At 42.7% G+C, this 11,607-nt stretch overlaps 1 protein-coding gene across 5 annotated transcripts in view; it reads right to left on the bottom strand.

The window, feature by feature from the left end:
- The window catches only part of NSD1 (nuclear receptor binding SET domain protein 1), a 149,480-nt gene that overhangs the window by 12,270 nt on the left and 125,603 nt on the right, over positions 1-11,607 (bottom strand). For all 5 annotated transcript variants that reach the window (XM_037064448.1, XM_037064447.1, XM_037064445.1 and 2 more), the window contains exons 17-20: positions 10,447-10,559; positions 4,709-4,978; positions 3,347-3,463; positions 1,967-2,108 (exon numbers count right to left, since the gene is read on the bottom strand). In XM_037064448.1, the coding sequence (XP_036920343.1) occupies positions 1,967-2,108; positions 3,347-3,463; positions 4,709-4,978; positions 10,447-10,559 (642 nt within the window). The remainder of the gene's footprint in view (positions 1-1,966; positions 2,109-3,346; positions 3,464-4,708; positions 4,979-10,446; positions 10,560-11,607) is intronic.

The raw sequence follows: 11,607 nt of genomic DNA, 5'->3' as shown, positions 1-11,607 counted from the left end.
GAGCGGGTCCTGAGCACACAGACCACACCCCACCTCCACCCTGGGGTGGTTACAAAGAAAATGGAGATAAGAGTAAGAGGGGAGCCCTGGCTGGTGTAGCTCAGTGGATTGAGCGCGGGCCTGCGACTCAGACGATCGAGGTTCGATTCCCAGTCAGGGCACATGCCTGGGTTGCAGGCCAGTTCCCTGCAGGCCAACTCCCAGCAGGGGACGCATGAAAGGCAACCATACATTGATGTTTCTCTCCCTCTCTCCTTCCCTTCCCCTCTAAAGATAAATAAATAAAATCTTTAAAAAAAAAAAAAAGAGTAAGAGGGGAGTTAAACCCAAGATTCCAAATAACACAGGTATAATACCACATACTTTACAGCATTTTTGCAGGGTTTAAATTAGATAATATGCTTGGAACAGTGCCTGGCATCTGCTAAATGGTAGTTGTTACAGAGCTGACTTGGTAATTCCTGTTATAAAGTAGAAATTTACTCAGTTTACTCTGAAACCATCCATTAAAAAAACCTAATATAAGTCATCATTTAAAAAATCAGTACTACCTGAAACTAATATAATATTGTATGGCAACTAAAATTGAAAAATACATTTAAAACAGTTTTAAAGAATGATTATTATTTAGTTCAGTGAGTGCACTGCACAGTCATGCTCCAGCGTTGTTACCGTAATGACTTAAAGCTGTAAGTAGGGCAACACAAGAGAAAGGAACTAGTGGCTGAATTTTTAAAATATAAAAATTGTCAGAACCTTTAAAATGCTGGGCACTACATTTAAATTGTAGAGAAAAAAAATAGTTTTGGGAGGGACCGGTGAAGAGGAAGATGACCACTGATATTTTTTTAAAAGCTGACAGACCAAAAGCTGACCCAACTGCTCTTTATCATTTGATCCCGATTAATGTTCCTGAGTAAAGCCACACTGGGCAGAAGCGGAAGTGGTTTTCCTGAAGAGTGCTCCCACGGGCTTCTACTCCCACGGGCTTCCGCTTCCACGGGGATTGGGATACCCTTTTCTCAATCACACAGACCCAGGAGGGTCGATCCCAGCCTGAACACAGGAGAGTGATTTTTAAATTTAAATGTTTTACCAATGTCCCTGCAAAAGTCATTTTGAAAATTATGTACTTACTTATACATTTGAAATTTACTGTACACAAGTCTATTTTTTTAATCATGCAATTTATAGGGTGTCATATGTGCTTAAATAGATACTTAGATACATAGATACTTAAACTAAATTCATCAAAACCTTGATGTTACAGATTAAACTCCTTCAATTTATGGAAATCATCTGTCATATAACTTAGGTCTAGATCTTTTGCATCTTAGAGATGAGAAGTATTTTTTACTTAGGCTCATAAACCATAAAATTCAGATGAGTAAGACATGAGTCCTTGGTCACAAAGTGGGCACCTGTTGGAGGGACGGCAGGAAAGGAGCTGTAGATTGCTGAGGGTCTCAAAGGCAGACCAAAGTTCACGTCGAAGGTCTGGAAATCCGAAAGCACCCACAGCCAAGGTGGAAGACACTACGTTAAGTCACCAAAGAACAAAGAACAGACCCTGTGTGACTTCCTCCATGTGAGGTTCCCAGAGCAGTCAAATTCGAAGACATAAAGTCAAGTGGTGGCTGCCAGGACTGGGGGAAGGGTGAATGGGAAGTTGGTTCTACAGGCACAGTGTCACTCAGAGAAAGTGAAGAGTTATGAACATGAATAGTGGTGGTGGTTGCACAACAGTGTCAGTGGACTCAATGCCACAGAACTACACACTGAAAAATGGTTAAAACGGTAAATTTTATGTTATGTATGTTTTACCAACAACAAAAAAATTCCAGGCCAGGTAACACCCAGCAGGTTTTTTATATATCCTCAGGAGTTTGCAAACCTCATTTTAGATTATAGCACATACGGGATTTTAATTGTGTTTTTGGCTTGAGAATCCTTAAGTGAGACTTACCTGCTTTAATGTCACTCAGGGCAAAAAGGCCGACACGGGTATCTCCATTCACAGACCACTTCTGTGTCTCACAGTTGGGCTGGCAGCAGTGATTCATGAACCGAGCGTAGTTTCCTTTGGGACCAGCATCAATGATCCGGTCCTAGAATTAGAATTCCAACAGATGCTGCTCATCAGACACTTTCGGAGAATTCTAACACAGTGGAGCTTCTCGTTCACATTGAGTCTTTCGGAGGAGAGCTTCTCAAGTGTACTTGTTGGGGAACTAGAAATGCAAATTCTTGGGTTGCGCTTCAGATATGAGAGCAGAAAACTCTGAGGTGGGGCACAGTAATATATGCTATAACAAGCCTGCTACGTGATTCTGAAAGAAGAAGTTTGTCCTATCCACTAAATTACATGGTCCTGAGCCCTGGCTACACATTAGAAATCACTCACAGAAATGTTACTGATGCTGAGACCCATTCCAAATGAAGATCAGAACACCAGGAGGTGAGGATTTCACAGACCATAAGGGTACAAAACTTGATAAATGTTCAGTTTCACATCAGGAAAGAGTTCCATTACAAAAGCTAGTGGAAGAAAGGAAAAAACAAAGGCAAGCAAAACCTACTAATCAGGTACAAAGAGGAAGCTCAGGTACACATAAAATAAACACATTAGTATGCTAGCATTAGACGTTAAGTTCCAAATACAATTCTAGGCACCAATAAAATGAAACTCATCAGAAAATTCCTGTAACTGACGAGATGGTGACTTGGGTCCATAAGGTGAGTTCTACAGTCACTTTATACGACACGCATTAATTACATAGCAACAAATCAGGCTCTACTGAGGTGGCTCAGTGGACTGGTTGTCGAACTGCAAACCAAAAGGTCGCCAGATTCATTTCTGGTTAGGGCACGTGCCTGGGTTGAGGGCCAGGTCCCTGGTTGTGGTTGAGAGGCAACCAAATCAATGTTTCTCTTTCTCTTTCTCTTTCTTTCTTTCCTTCCCTCCCTCCCTCCCTCCCTCCCTCCCTCCCTCCCTCCCTCCCTTCCCTTCTCTCTAAAAATAAATAAGATAAAAAAGCAACAAATCAGTTTCTCAATTTGTAAAATAAAAGAGTAAAAGAATGATTATTTGACTTTTCTGGCTTCAAATTTTAATCCGACAAGAAAAATGTTAAAAGACAGAGCCTCCAACTTGCATAGGACAGTGCGAAAAAAATGCTGAAAGCAGCCCTGCCTTGGTCCATGTAGCCAGAAAGGAGCAACTTACCTACTCCAGAATCCCAATCAACCCTGAACACTGGGGCAGAAAGACGCTATTTGGACAATGCATGACATACCTGTTACCACTCTGGCAGGGACAACACTGATTTCCCAATACGGCACTTACTTTGTCTAAGGTGAGCATGTAGAAATTAGTGATGTCGTGCTCCTGGGCGTAACGGATGCGAGCCCTGCACTCCTCTTCATCTATCAGCTCTCCCACGTACTCATTCACAAATTCTCCCTGGAACAAGAAACAGCTCTTGACTTAATGGCAAAAAGCGCATTATTTACAGGTATGCCTTATTGAAAAAAAAATGAAAAGAACAGATTCATGATTTTCCACATATTCTCCAAAGCAGTTTATGTTTATGTAATGAGTCACTTAACAGAGGTTTATTCAAGAAACATAACAAATATGCTGCTTCAACTATTTGACAATGAAAGCCACCTCCACACTCCTCCTAGGACACTAAAGATCAACCCAAATGAAAGCAAACGAAAGTTCCATTTACCTGCCCAAATACTTCAGTTAAGTCAGTTTCCCTAATCTAAATGGGTTCTTTCCTTGGAACATGCCCTGCTGCCCCTTCCCCATTTCACACCACTGCACCCAACTCACTGCAGAAGTCACACCAGCTTCCGCACATGCTGTACTCTCTACACATAATGCTTTAACGCTCAACTGACTTAAGCTAATAACTACTTGTTTTTCCAATTTCAACTAAAAATATTTTCAGAGACAAGCACATCCAAGTTCCAGGCCCTTGGCCATGTGCCTCCAGAACCTATTCTACTCCCACAGGGGGCAATTCTTTGTTCAATGTTTCCCCCTCTAGAATGTGAACCTGATGAAAGCATGGGAACGGGTCTCCTTTGGTGATCACTGCGTCCTCGGCACACTATCTTAGCCAATGACTAAACAGGTCAACCCAGATTCAAGCCCTGTCCTGGAAACAGAATCAGTGAAATTCCTCAGAAAGTGTAATCAAAATAAGGTTCATTTTATTGAAATGTCAAATAAGACCGATTCTTTACAAAAACTATACAATAGTATCTATTTACTGGAAACTTGAAGGTCATTCCAAGTTTGAAGTTGAAGATGCTACTTCATTTTCCCTCAGTAAAAATATGGTTAATTTTATTAGCAGGTGACTAACACCTCTGAATGATGTGCTCACTACTTTCCCTTAACTACAGGCAGTGGGGTTTTCAAAAAAAGAAAATAAGGCCATGGTATCTATGCACTTCCCCTGTGGTTTCATGCTCACTCACAGTGAACACGCGCAACGCTGAACACTCACAGATACAGGAGAACACCTGTTCTCAAGCCTCCAACTCTAGAAGGGTATGGCAAGACACAACAGTGAGACTGACCCCTGCACTATTATTTTCCTCTATGATCAATTTTCTCATATTCATCAAGAATTATTCAGGCCATTACGAAGAAGAAAAAAAACCCTAGAAAATCAAGGAAAGTTTTCTTTACCTTTTTAATATCTGTTTTTGTTCGGAGACCCCAGCCCCTCTGTAATGTGCGAAAAATTTCCACCTCTGGATACTGGCGCTTAGTAAAACACTGGTTTTGGCAGCGCCCTCCGGCGGGACATACTGTGGGGTGGCACTCGTAGAGCAGCATGCGGTTGATGCACTCGGAGTCTATCCCACAGGGATTCTCGTCAGTAGCTTTACAGTTGCAACGTGGAATCTCAGACAAGTCTGCAGTGAAGATCTGTACCCTGCCGATAGGACGGTTCACCTGGAGAAGACACATGTACACCAGTCAGGCAAGTCAGCACAAGACAACTCGGGACCTAGAAAGGGACTTTTCTTTTCATTAAAGTTGAATGCCACATTTTATAATTTTGAATCATCAAGATTTAGCACCATTGTTCACAACAGCTAAAATGTGGGGAGCAAACCAAGTGTCCATTGACATATGAATGGATAAGCAAAATGTAGTACAGATAATGGAATATTACTCAGCCTAAAAGGGAAGGCCTGAAATACGATACAACATGGATGAATCTGGAGGACATTATGTTACATGAACCAAGCCAGTCACAAAAAGCCAAACATTGTATGATTCCACTTATATAATGTGGTTAGAGTAGTTAAAGTTAGAAGCAAAAAGAAGTGGTTGCCAGGAGCCAAGAAGACAGAATGAGAGTTGTTATTTCATGGGTAGAGTTTCAGTTTTACAAGATAAAAGAGGTCTAGAAATGAATGGTGGAATAAATACAAACATTACAAATGCATTTAATAGCACTAAACTTTTCAAATATATATATATATTTTATTGATTATGGCATTACAGTTGTCCCATTTCCCCCTTCATTCCCCCCCACCCTGCACACCCCTCCCCCACCATTCCCCCCCTTTAGTTTACATCCATGTGTCACAAGTTGTTTAGATTCTATATTTCCCATACTATTCTTGCCCTCCCCCTGTCTATTTTCTACCTACCGTCTGTGCTACTTATTCTCTGTACCTTCTCCCCCCTTCTCCTCCGCCACTCCCCTGTTGCTAACCCTCCATGTGATCTCCATTTCTATGGTTCCACTCCTGATCTAGCTGTCCTCTTGGTTTGCTATTGTTTTAGGTGTGGTTGTTAATAACTGTGTGTTTGCTTTCCTTTCACTGTTCATATTTTTTATCTTCTTTTTCTTAGATAAGTCCCTTTAACATTTCATATAATAAGGGCTTGGTGATGGTGAACTCCTTTAACTTAACCTTATCTGAAGCACTTTATCTGCTTCTAAATGAAAGCTTTGCTGGATAGAGCAATCTTGGATGTAGGTCTTTGGATTTCATGACTTGGAATGCTTCTTTCCAGCCCCTTCTTGCCTGTAAGGTATTTTTTGAGGAATCATCTGATAGTCTGATGGGAACTCCTTTGTAGGTGACTGTCCCCTTATTTCTTCCTGCTTCTAGGATTCTCTCCTTCATTTTAATCTTGGGTAATGTAATTATGATGTGCCTTGGTGTGTTCCTCCTTGGGTCCAACTTCTTTGGGACTCTCTGAGCTTCCTGGATTTCCTGGAAGTCTATTGCCTTTGCCAGATTGGGGAAGTTCTTTATTCTTTGTTCAAGTAACTTTCCACTTGTTGCTCTTCCTCTTCCCCTTCTGGTACCCCTATAATTCGGATGTTGAAATGTTTAAAGATGTCCTTGGAGGTTCCTAAGTCTCTCCTCATTTTTTTGAATTCTTATTTCTTCATTCTTTTCTGTTTGGTCATTTTTTTCTTCCTTCTGGTCCACTCCATTGATTTGAGTCCCAGTTTCCTTTCCATCACTATTGGTTTCCTGTGCATTTCCCTTCATTTCACTTTGTTTAGCCTTCATTTGTTCCTGTAATTTGTGACTAAAATCAACCAGTTCTGTGAGCATCCTGATCACCAGTATTTTGAACTCTGCATCTGATAGGTTGGCTATCTCCTGGTCGCCTAGAAGTATTGGCTCTGGGGCTTTGAGCTGTTCTTCTTCTTAATGTTTTGGTCTGGTTGTGCCTGTTACATAGGAGGGGGGCGGAGCCTTGTTCACCAGGGTGGGGCAACCCAGGTTACTGGGTTGTGATGCTGTATGTGGGGGTGGGGTCAGAGAGGGTCAATGGTGCTTGCTCTGCTCTCTCTCGGATTTCGGTCCTCTCTGCTGCTATCCGCAAGCAAATTGGGCCCTTCTGGTGCTGGTTCCCGGGTGTGCAGGCTTGTGCACCTCCAGGACCCTGTGGGTCTCTCCAACGAACTCTCTGTGAGCCTGGAATCCTCTCCCGGTACCTTGACACCCGGAAAGCTTTTCCAATTGGTGCTTTTAGGCTTTAATTCCTGGAGCTTGGGCCCTGGTTTGTGCAGTCTATCTCACTGCTCACTCCGCTGCCTGGTTTATCTGCGTGTGAATGTGTGACTGTGGTCAGCCAGCCGCTTTGTGCCCTCACTGGGTCTGCCTATCGCCACCCCACGCCTGGGATCTGCCAATCACCGTCTGCGCACCTGGATCAGTCCCACTGCTTTTTCCTGCCTGGACCCCTCTCCGCCACCCACTAACTCTGCCCCTCTTACCGGTCTGGATAAATGGTTCATTGTTTGTCAGACTTCTATACACTTCAATTTTCTATCTGTTTTGGTTGCATTTTTGTTACTAATTCTTTTTAAAAAAATATTCTATTTATTTATCTTCAGAGGGGAGGGGAAGGAGAGAAGGAGAGAAACATCAATGTATGGTTGCCTCTTGTGCATCCCCTGCTGGGAGTTGGCCTGCAGGGAACTGGCCTGCAACCCAGGCATGTGCCCTGACTGGGAATCGAACCGCGATCCTGTGGTTTGCAGGCCCACGCTCAATCCACTGAACTACACCAGCCAGGTTGTTACTAATTCTTTGTTGTCTTTAAAGTTGGTTGTGCAAGGAGGAACAGTGTTTCCACCTATGCCTCCATCTTAGCCTTGATTTATTTATTTTTACCAAGTAGATTCCCAATTTCTTGCTCTTCCTTTTCTCCTTTTGGCTCCCCTTTGATGTGAATGTTGGAATGCTTGAAGCTGTCCTGGAGGATGCTTACACTATCCTTGGTTTTTTCTTTTTTGTGATTCTTTTATCTTCTTGTTTTGTTTTTTGTGTCCAAATCAGTGATCTGATTCTCAGCTTCATCCACTCTGCTGTTGTTTCTCTGTACACTGTTCTTTATTTCTACTGGAACAATGTAGCTGTTGGATCGATGGGAGGGATTTACCCAGGCCAGTCAGCTGTGAGGACTGGCCGTGACCACTGACTAATAACCTCTGCCCTCAGCAGAGGATCAGCTGTGCAGAGGCAGGTGGTGGTGCAGGCCAAGGTCAGCCCCCACCTGTGTTCCCCCCGGGCCATCCTCTATGAGCTATAAAGTAATCTGAGATGGTTGCTACTTGTTGTGCTGAACTTGGAGATTCCCTGGTGAAGCCAAGCTATGAATCTAGGCTAGCAGCTGCTAGTGGCAGGCTTGGGGCCACTTAGCAAAAGACACAGGGGGCTGGGGGCTTACTGTGGCCAGCTATTGCTTGTCTGATAGGATTTAGGAATTTTTGCACCACGAGCCAAGACCAGCCATTCATGTGGAAAAGTCACAGTGAACAGTTTGGATGGACCCGTAAGTTGTATGGTACAGTCTCAGGATTTCCAGGGCAGGGCAAACAGTGTCAGGCAGGTTGATGGAGTCACAGATATGGTGCCCACCTGCCAGCTCTGTGGTGCTGTTTGGGGAGGGCTCAGAAAAGGGAGAATGGTCTCTGTCCACCTTTCTGTCTGGGAGGAAGCTGTTTCCGAGCTCACACCTTGATTTCAGATGCTTCAGGTCCTTCCCCACTGGTGCCTTTCAAGATGCTGCCCCGGAGCTGGAGCTCAGAGGGAGCAAGTCTGAGTAAGTTTGCATGTGAGCTCTTAAAGAGGAACTGCTTGGGCCTCCAGCAGTTTCTTCCAACTACTGAATCCCTGCTGATTTTTGCAGTCAGAAATTATGTGGACTTACCTTCCTTGCACTGATCCTTGGGCTGGGGGGCCTGGTGAGGGTCTGGGATTCCTCGCTCTTGAGATATCCCTCCTGAATTCCTGTCCACCATATGTGGATGTGGAACCAGCCCATTCCATGTCTCTGCCACTCCTACCAGTCTGGATGGATGTGGTTTCTTAAATTCTATAGTTGTCATAGACTTCCATTGAACTGGATTTCTAATGTTTTGTGAGTGATGGTTGTTTTGTATTTTAGTTGTAATTTTATGTCTAGACCTGTCATCTTAGTAGCCTGCTTTTAGTAAGGTTGCTAGGTTTAGCAAATAAAAATTCAGGACACCCAATTAAATCTGGATTTCAGAAAAACAACAAATGGTTTTTAGTTTAGGGATGTCCTAAGGAATATCTGGAACATAGTTAAATACACTAGACAATAAGTATGGTAGTGAAATAGATTCCTAAGAGCAATCTTAGATGATAATATGTATGCCAGAAACTTAAAACTAATGAGACAAAAATAATGCATTTCTAATGACAAAAATATAGTACCTAGGAATGCCATCACGATACTTTGCTAGAAAAACCAGGGCAATCTCATTTTGTTCATAAGTACTTCTTTATGTTTTCTGGTATTTGAGCACTAACACTACCTTGATTAAAAGGTTGTTAAAAAGGGCCTTGACTAGTGTGGCTCAGGGGGTTGGGTGTTATCTTGCAAACTGAAAGGTCACTGGTTTGATTCCAGGTCACGGCACATGCCTGGATTGCTGGCCACGTCTCCAGTAGGGGGGATGTGAGAGGCAGCCAACTGGGTTTCTCTCCTTCTCTTCCTTCCTTCTCCTCTCTCTAAAAATAAGATCTTTTTTTAAAAAAAAAAATATTTTATTTATTTATTTTTAGAAAGAGGGGATGGGAAAGAGATAGAGAGGGAGAGAAACATCAATGTGTGGTTACCTCTCATGTGTTCTCCACTGGGGACCTGGCCTGCAACTCAGGCATGTGCCCTGACTGGGAATCGAACTGGCGACCCTTTGCTTCACAGGCCCGCGACTCAATCCACTGAGCCACACCAGCCAGGGAAAAATAAGTAAAATCTTAAAAAAAAAAAAAGGAGGGGGGCGGTTTTAAAGTTTTAATGTAAATACTTATTACAATATCTAATAAATGTGTTATTCATATTCCTTTATCTTTAATTCTATAAATTATTCATGAAAATGACTTTAAAATATTTTTAAAAATACAAAGGGTTCACTGGACCCAGATAATAAATGGTGATGATGCTCTTACCAGGTACACTAAAGGTTAGTTGCACCTAACATGCAATCTCCTGACCATGGGAATCCTAGTCACCTAAATATTGAGTATCAAATATTGAGTATGAAATGTTACCAGGAAGACTTAACCACGTGTATTACCCACACCATCTTAGGGCAACGAAGATTCTTACCATGCTTCTTTGGTCCCTTTCAAATGGAAAGGTACTAATTATGAACAGAATCTAATCTCATCTACTTCCATGAGAAGACTTTCCAAAGCAGCAAAGAGTGTATCAATGCACAGTTGGTACTACAAAGTGCACACAATTGCTAGGAATGGTGCTCTGGAGCTTTTTGTCATTTTCTTTCAAGCTCTTACCTCTCCCTGAAACCAGCTGTGCTTATGCTTCCAGTTCCCGTCACAAGTAGACAGGAAGAGGGCAAATTGTAAGTGTCTCTCCTCGAGATGAAGTCTCCTGAAGTCTTTTCTTACCTTTATATGTTTATAAGGTGGAGGCTTCTTATCATTCTTCCGGTCCTCCTGAAGCTGTCTGAGCTCTTTCTGGGCCTTTAACTCCTCAAATCTTGCTGCAGCTTCCTGAAGAGCTAAGAAAACACAACAGCACAAGTGACTTAATCCCTGGGTGGAGTTATTTATTTTGCCTCCCCCGTTTAAAGTGGGAGGAAATTCATGTTTTAAGCAAGTATCACTGACATTATATGGAGAACTAAGTGTTATATATGACTTCTTTCAAGTAAGTTGTAGTCCCCAGGGTCCTCAGATAACAGCATTAGGACAAAAGAACCCATCACTAAATGGCACAATACAGACTCCCAGCTTCAGAGGAAAATTTAAAATGAAAACAGCTAAATGAGCCCTGGCTGGCGTAGCTCAGTGGATTGAGCAGAGGCCTGTGAACCAGAGGATCACGGTTCAATTCCCAGTCAGGGCACATGCCTGGGTTGCAGGCTAATTCCCTGCAGGCCAACTCCCAGCAGGGGACACATGAAAGGCAACCATACATTGATGTTTCTCTCCCTCTCTCCTCCCCCTCTAAAGATAAATAAATAAATAAATAAAATCTAGAAAAAAAAAGAAAACAGCTAAATGAGTTGAAAATGCCCACAGGTAGCACTGCCTAATGATAACTAGACTGTGTCTGCTCGGATTAGTCACTGCCTCTAAACCTGTTTCTCTTGAGTCCTGAACTTCCTGCTTCCAGAAACATGCTGCCTCTTAGTTGTCACAGGTACATGCCGTGTTCCTCTGGAAGAAATCCAGAGTTGAAGTTTTCCTTTCCTTCTTACTTCTTCTCTAGAGCACCTGTCATACTCTCATCTCCTAAAACTCATTCTGCAACTATTAGCTCTAATGATACAAAAACAGACCTTCACAGCTAATCAGCATTCAAGACCTGTACTTTAAAATGCTTGCAAGATTGTAATATCTGAAAAATCCAACAAAATCTTAAGATTCTGCCCTGGCTGGTTTGGCTCAGTGGATTGAGTGCTGGCTTGCAAACTGAAAGGTCACTTGGTTCGATTCTCAGTCAGGGCACGTGCCTGGGTTGTGAGCCAGGTCCCCGGATGGGGATATGTGAGAGGCAAGCACTTAACGTTTCTCTCTTTCTCCCTCTCTAAAAATAAATAAAAT

Source organism: Sturnira hondurensis, unplaced genomic scaffold (assembly GCF_014824575.4).
Source record: "Sturnira hondurensis isolate 20B ecotype Veracruz unplaced genomic scaffold, ASM1482457v3 Scaffold0015262, whole genome shotgun sequence".
In the NCBI taxonomy this organism is placed as follows: domain Eukaryota; kingdom Metazoa; phylum Chordata; class Mammalia; order Chiroptera; family Phyllostomidae; genus Sturnira; species Sturnira hondurensis.
The sequence above is the reverse complement of the archived record's forward strand: the minus strand, read 5'-3'. Positions and strand labels throughout refer to the sequence as shown.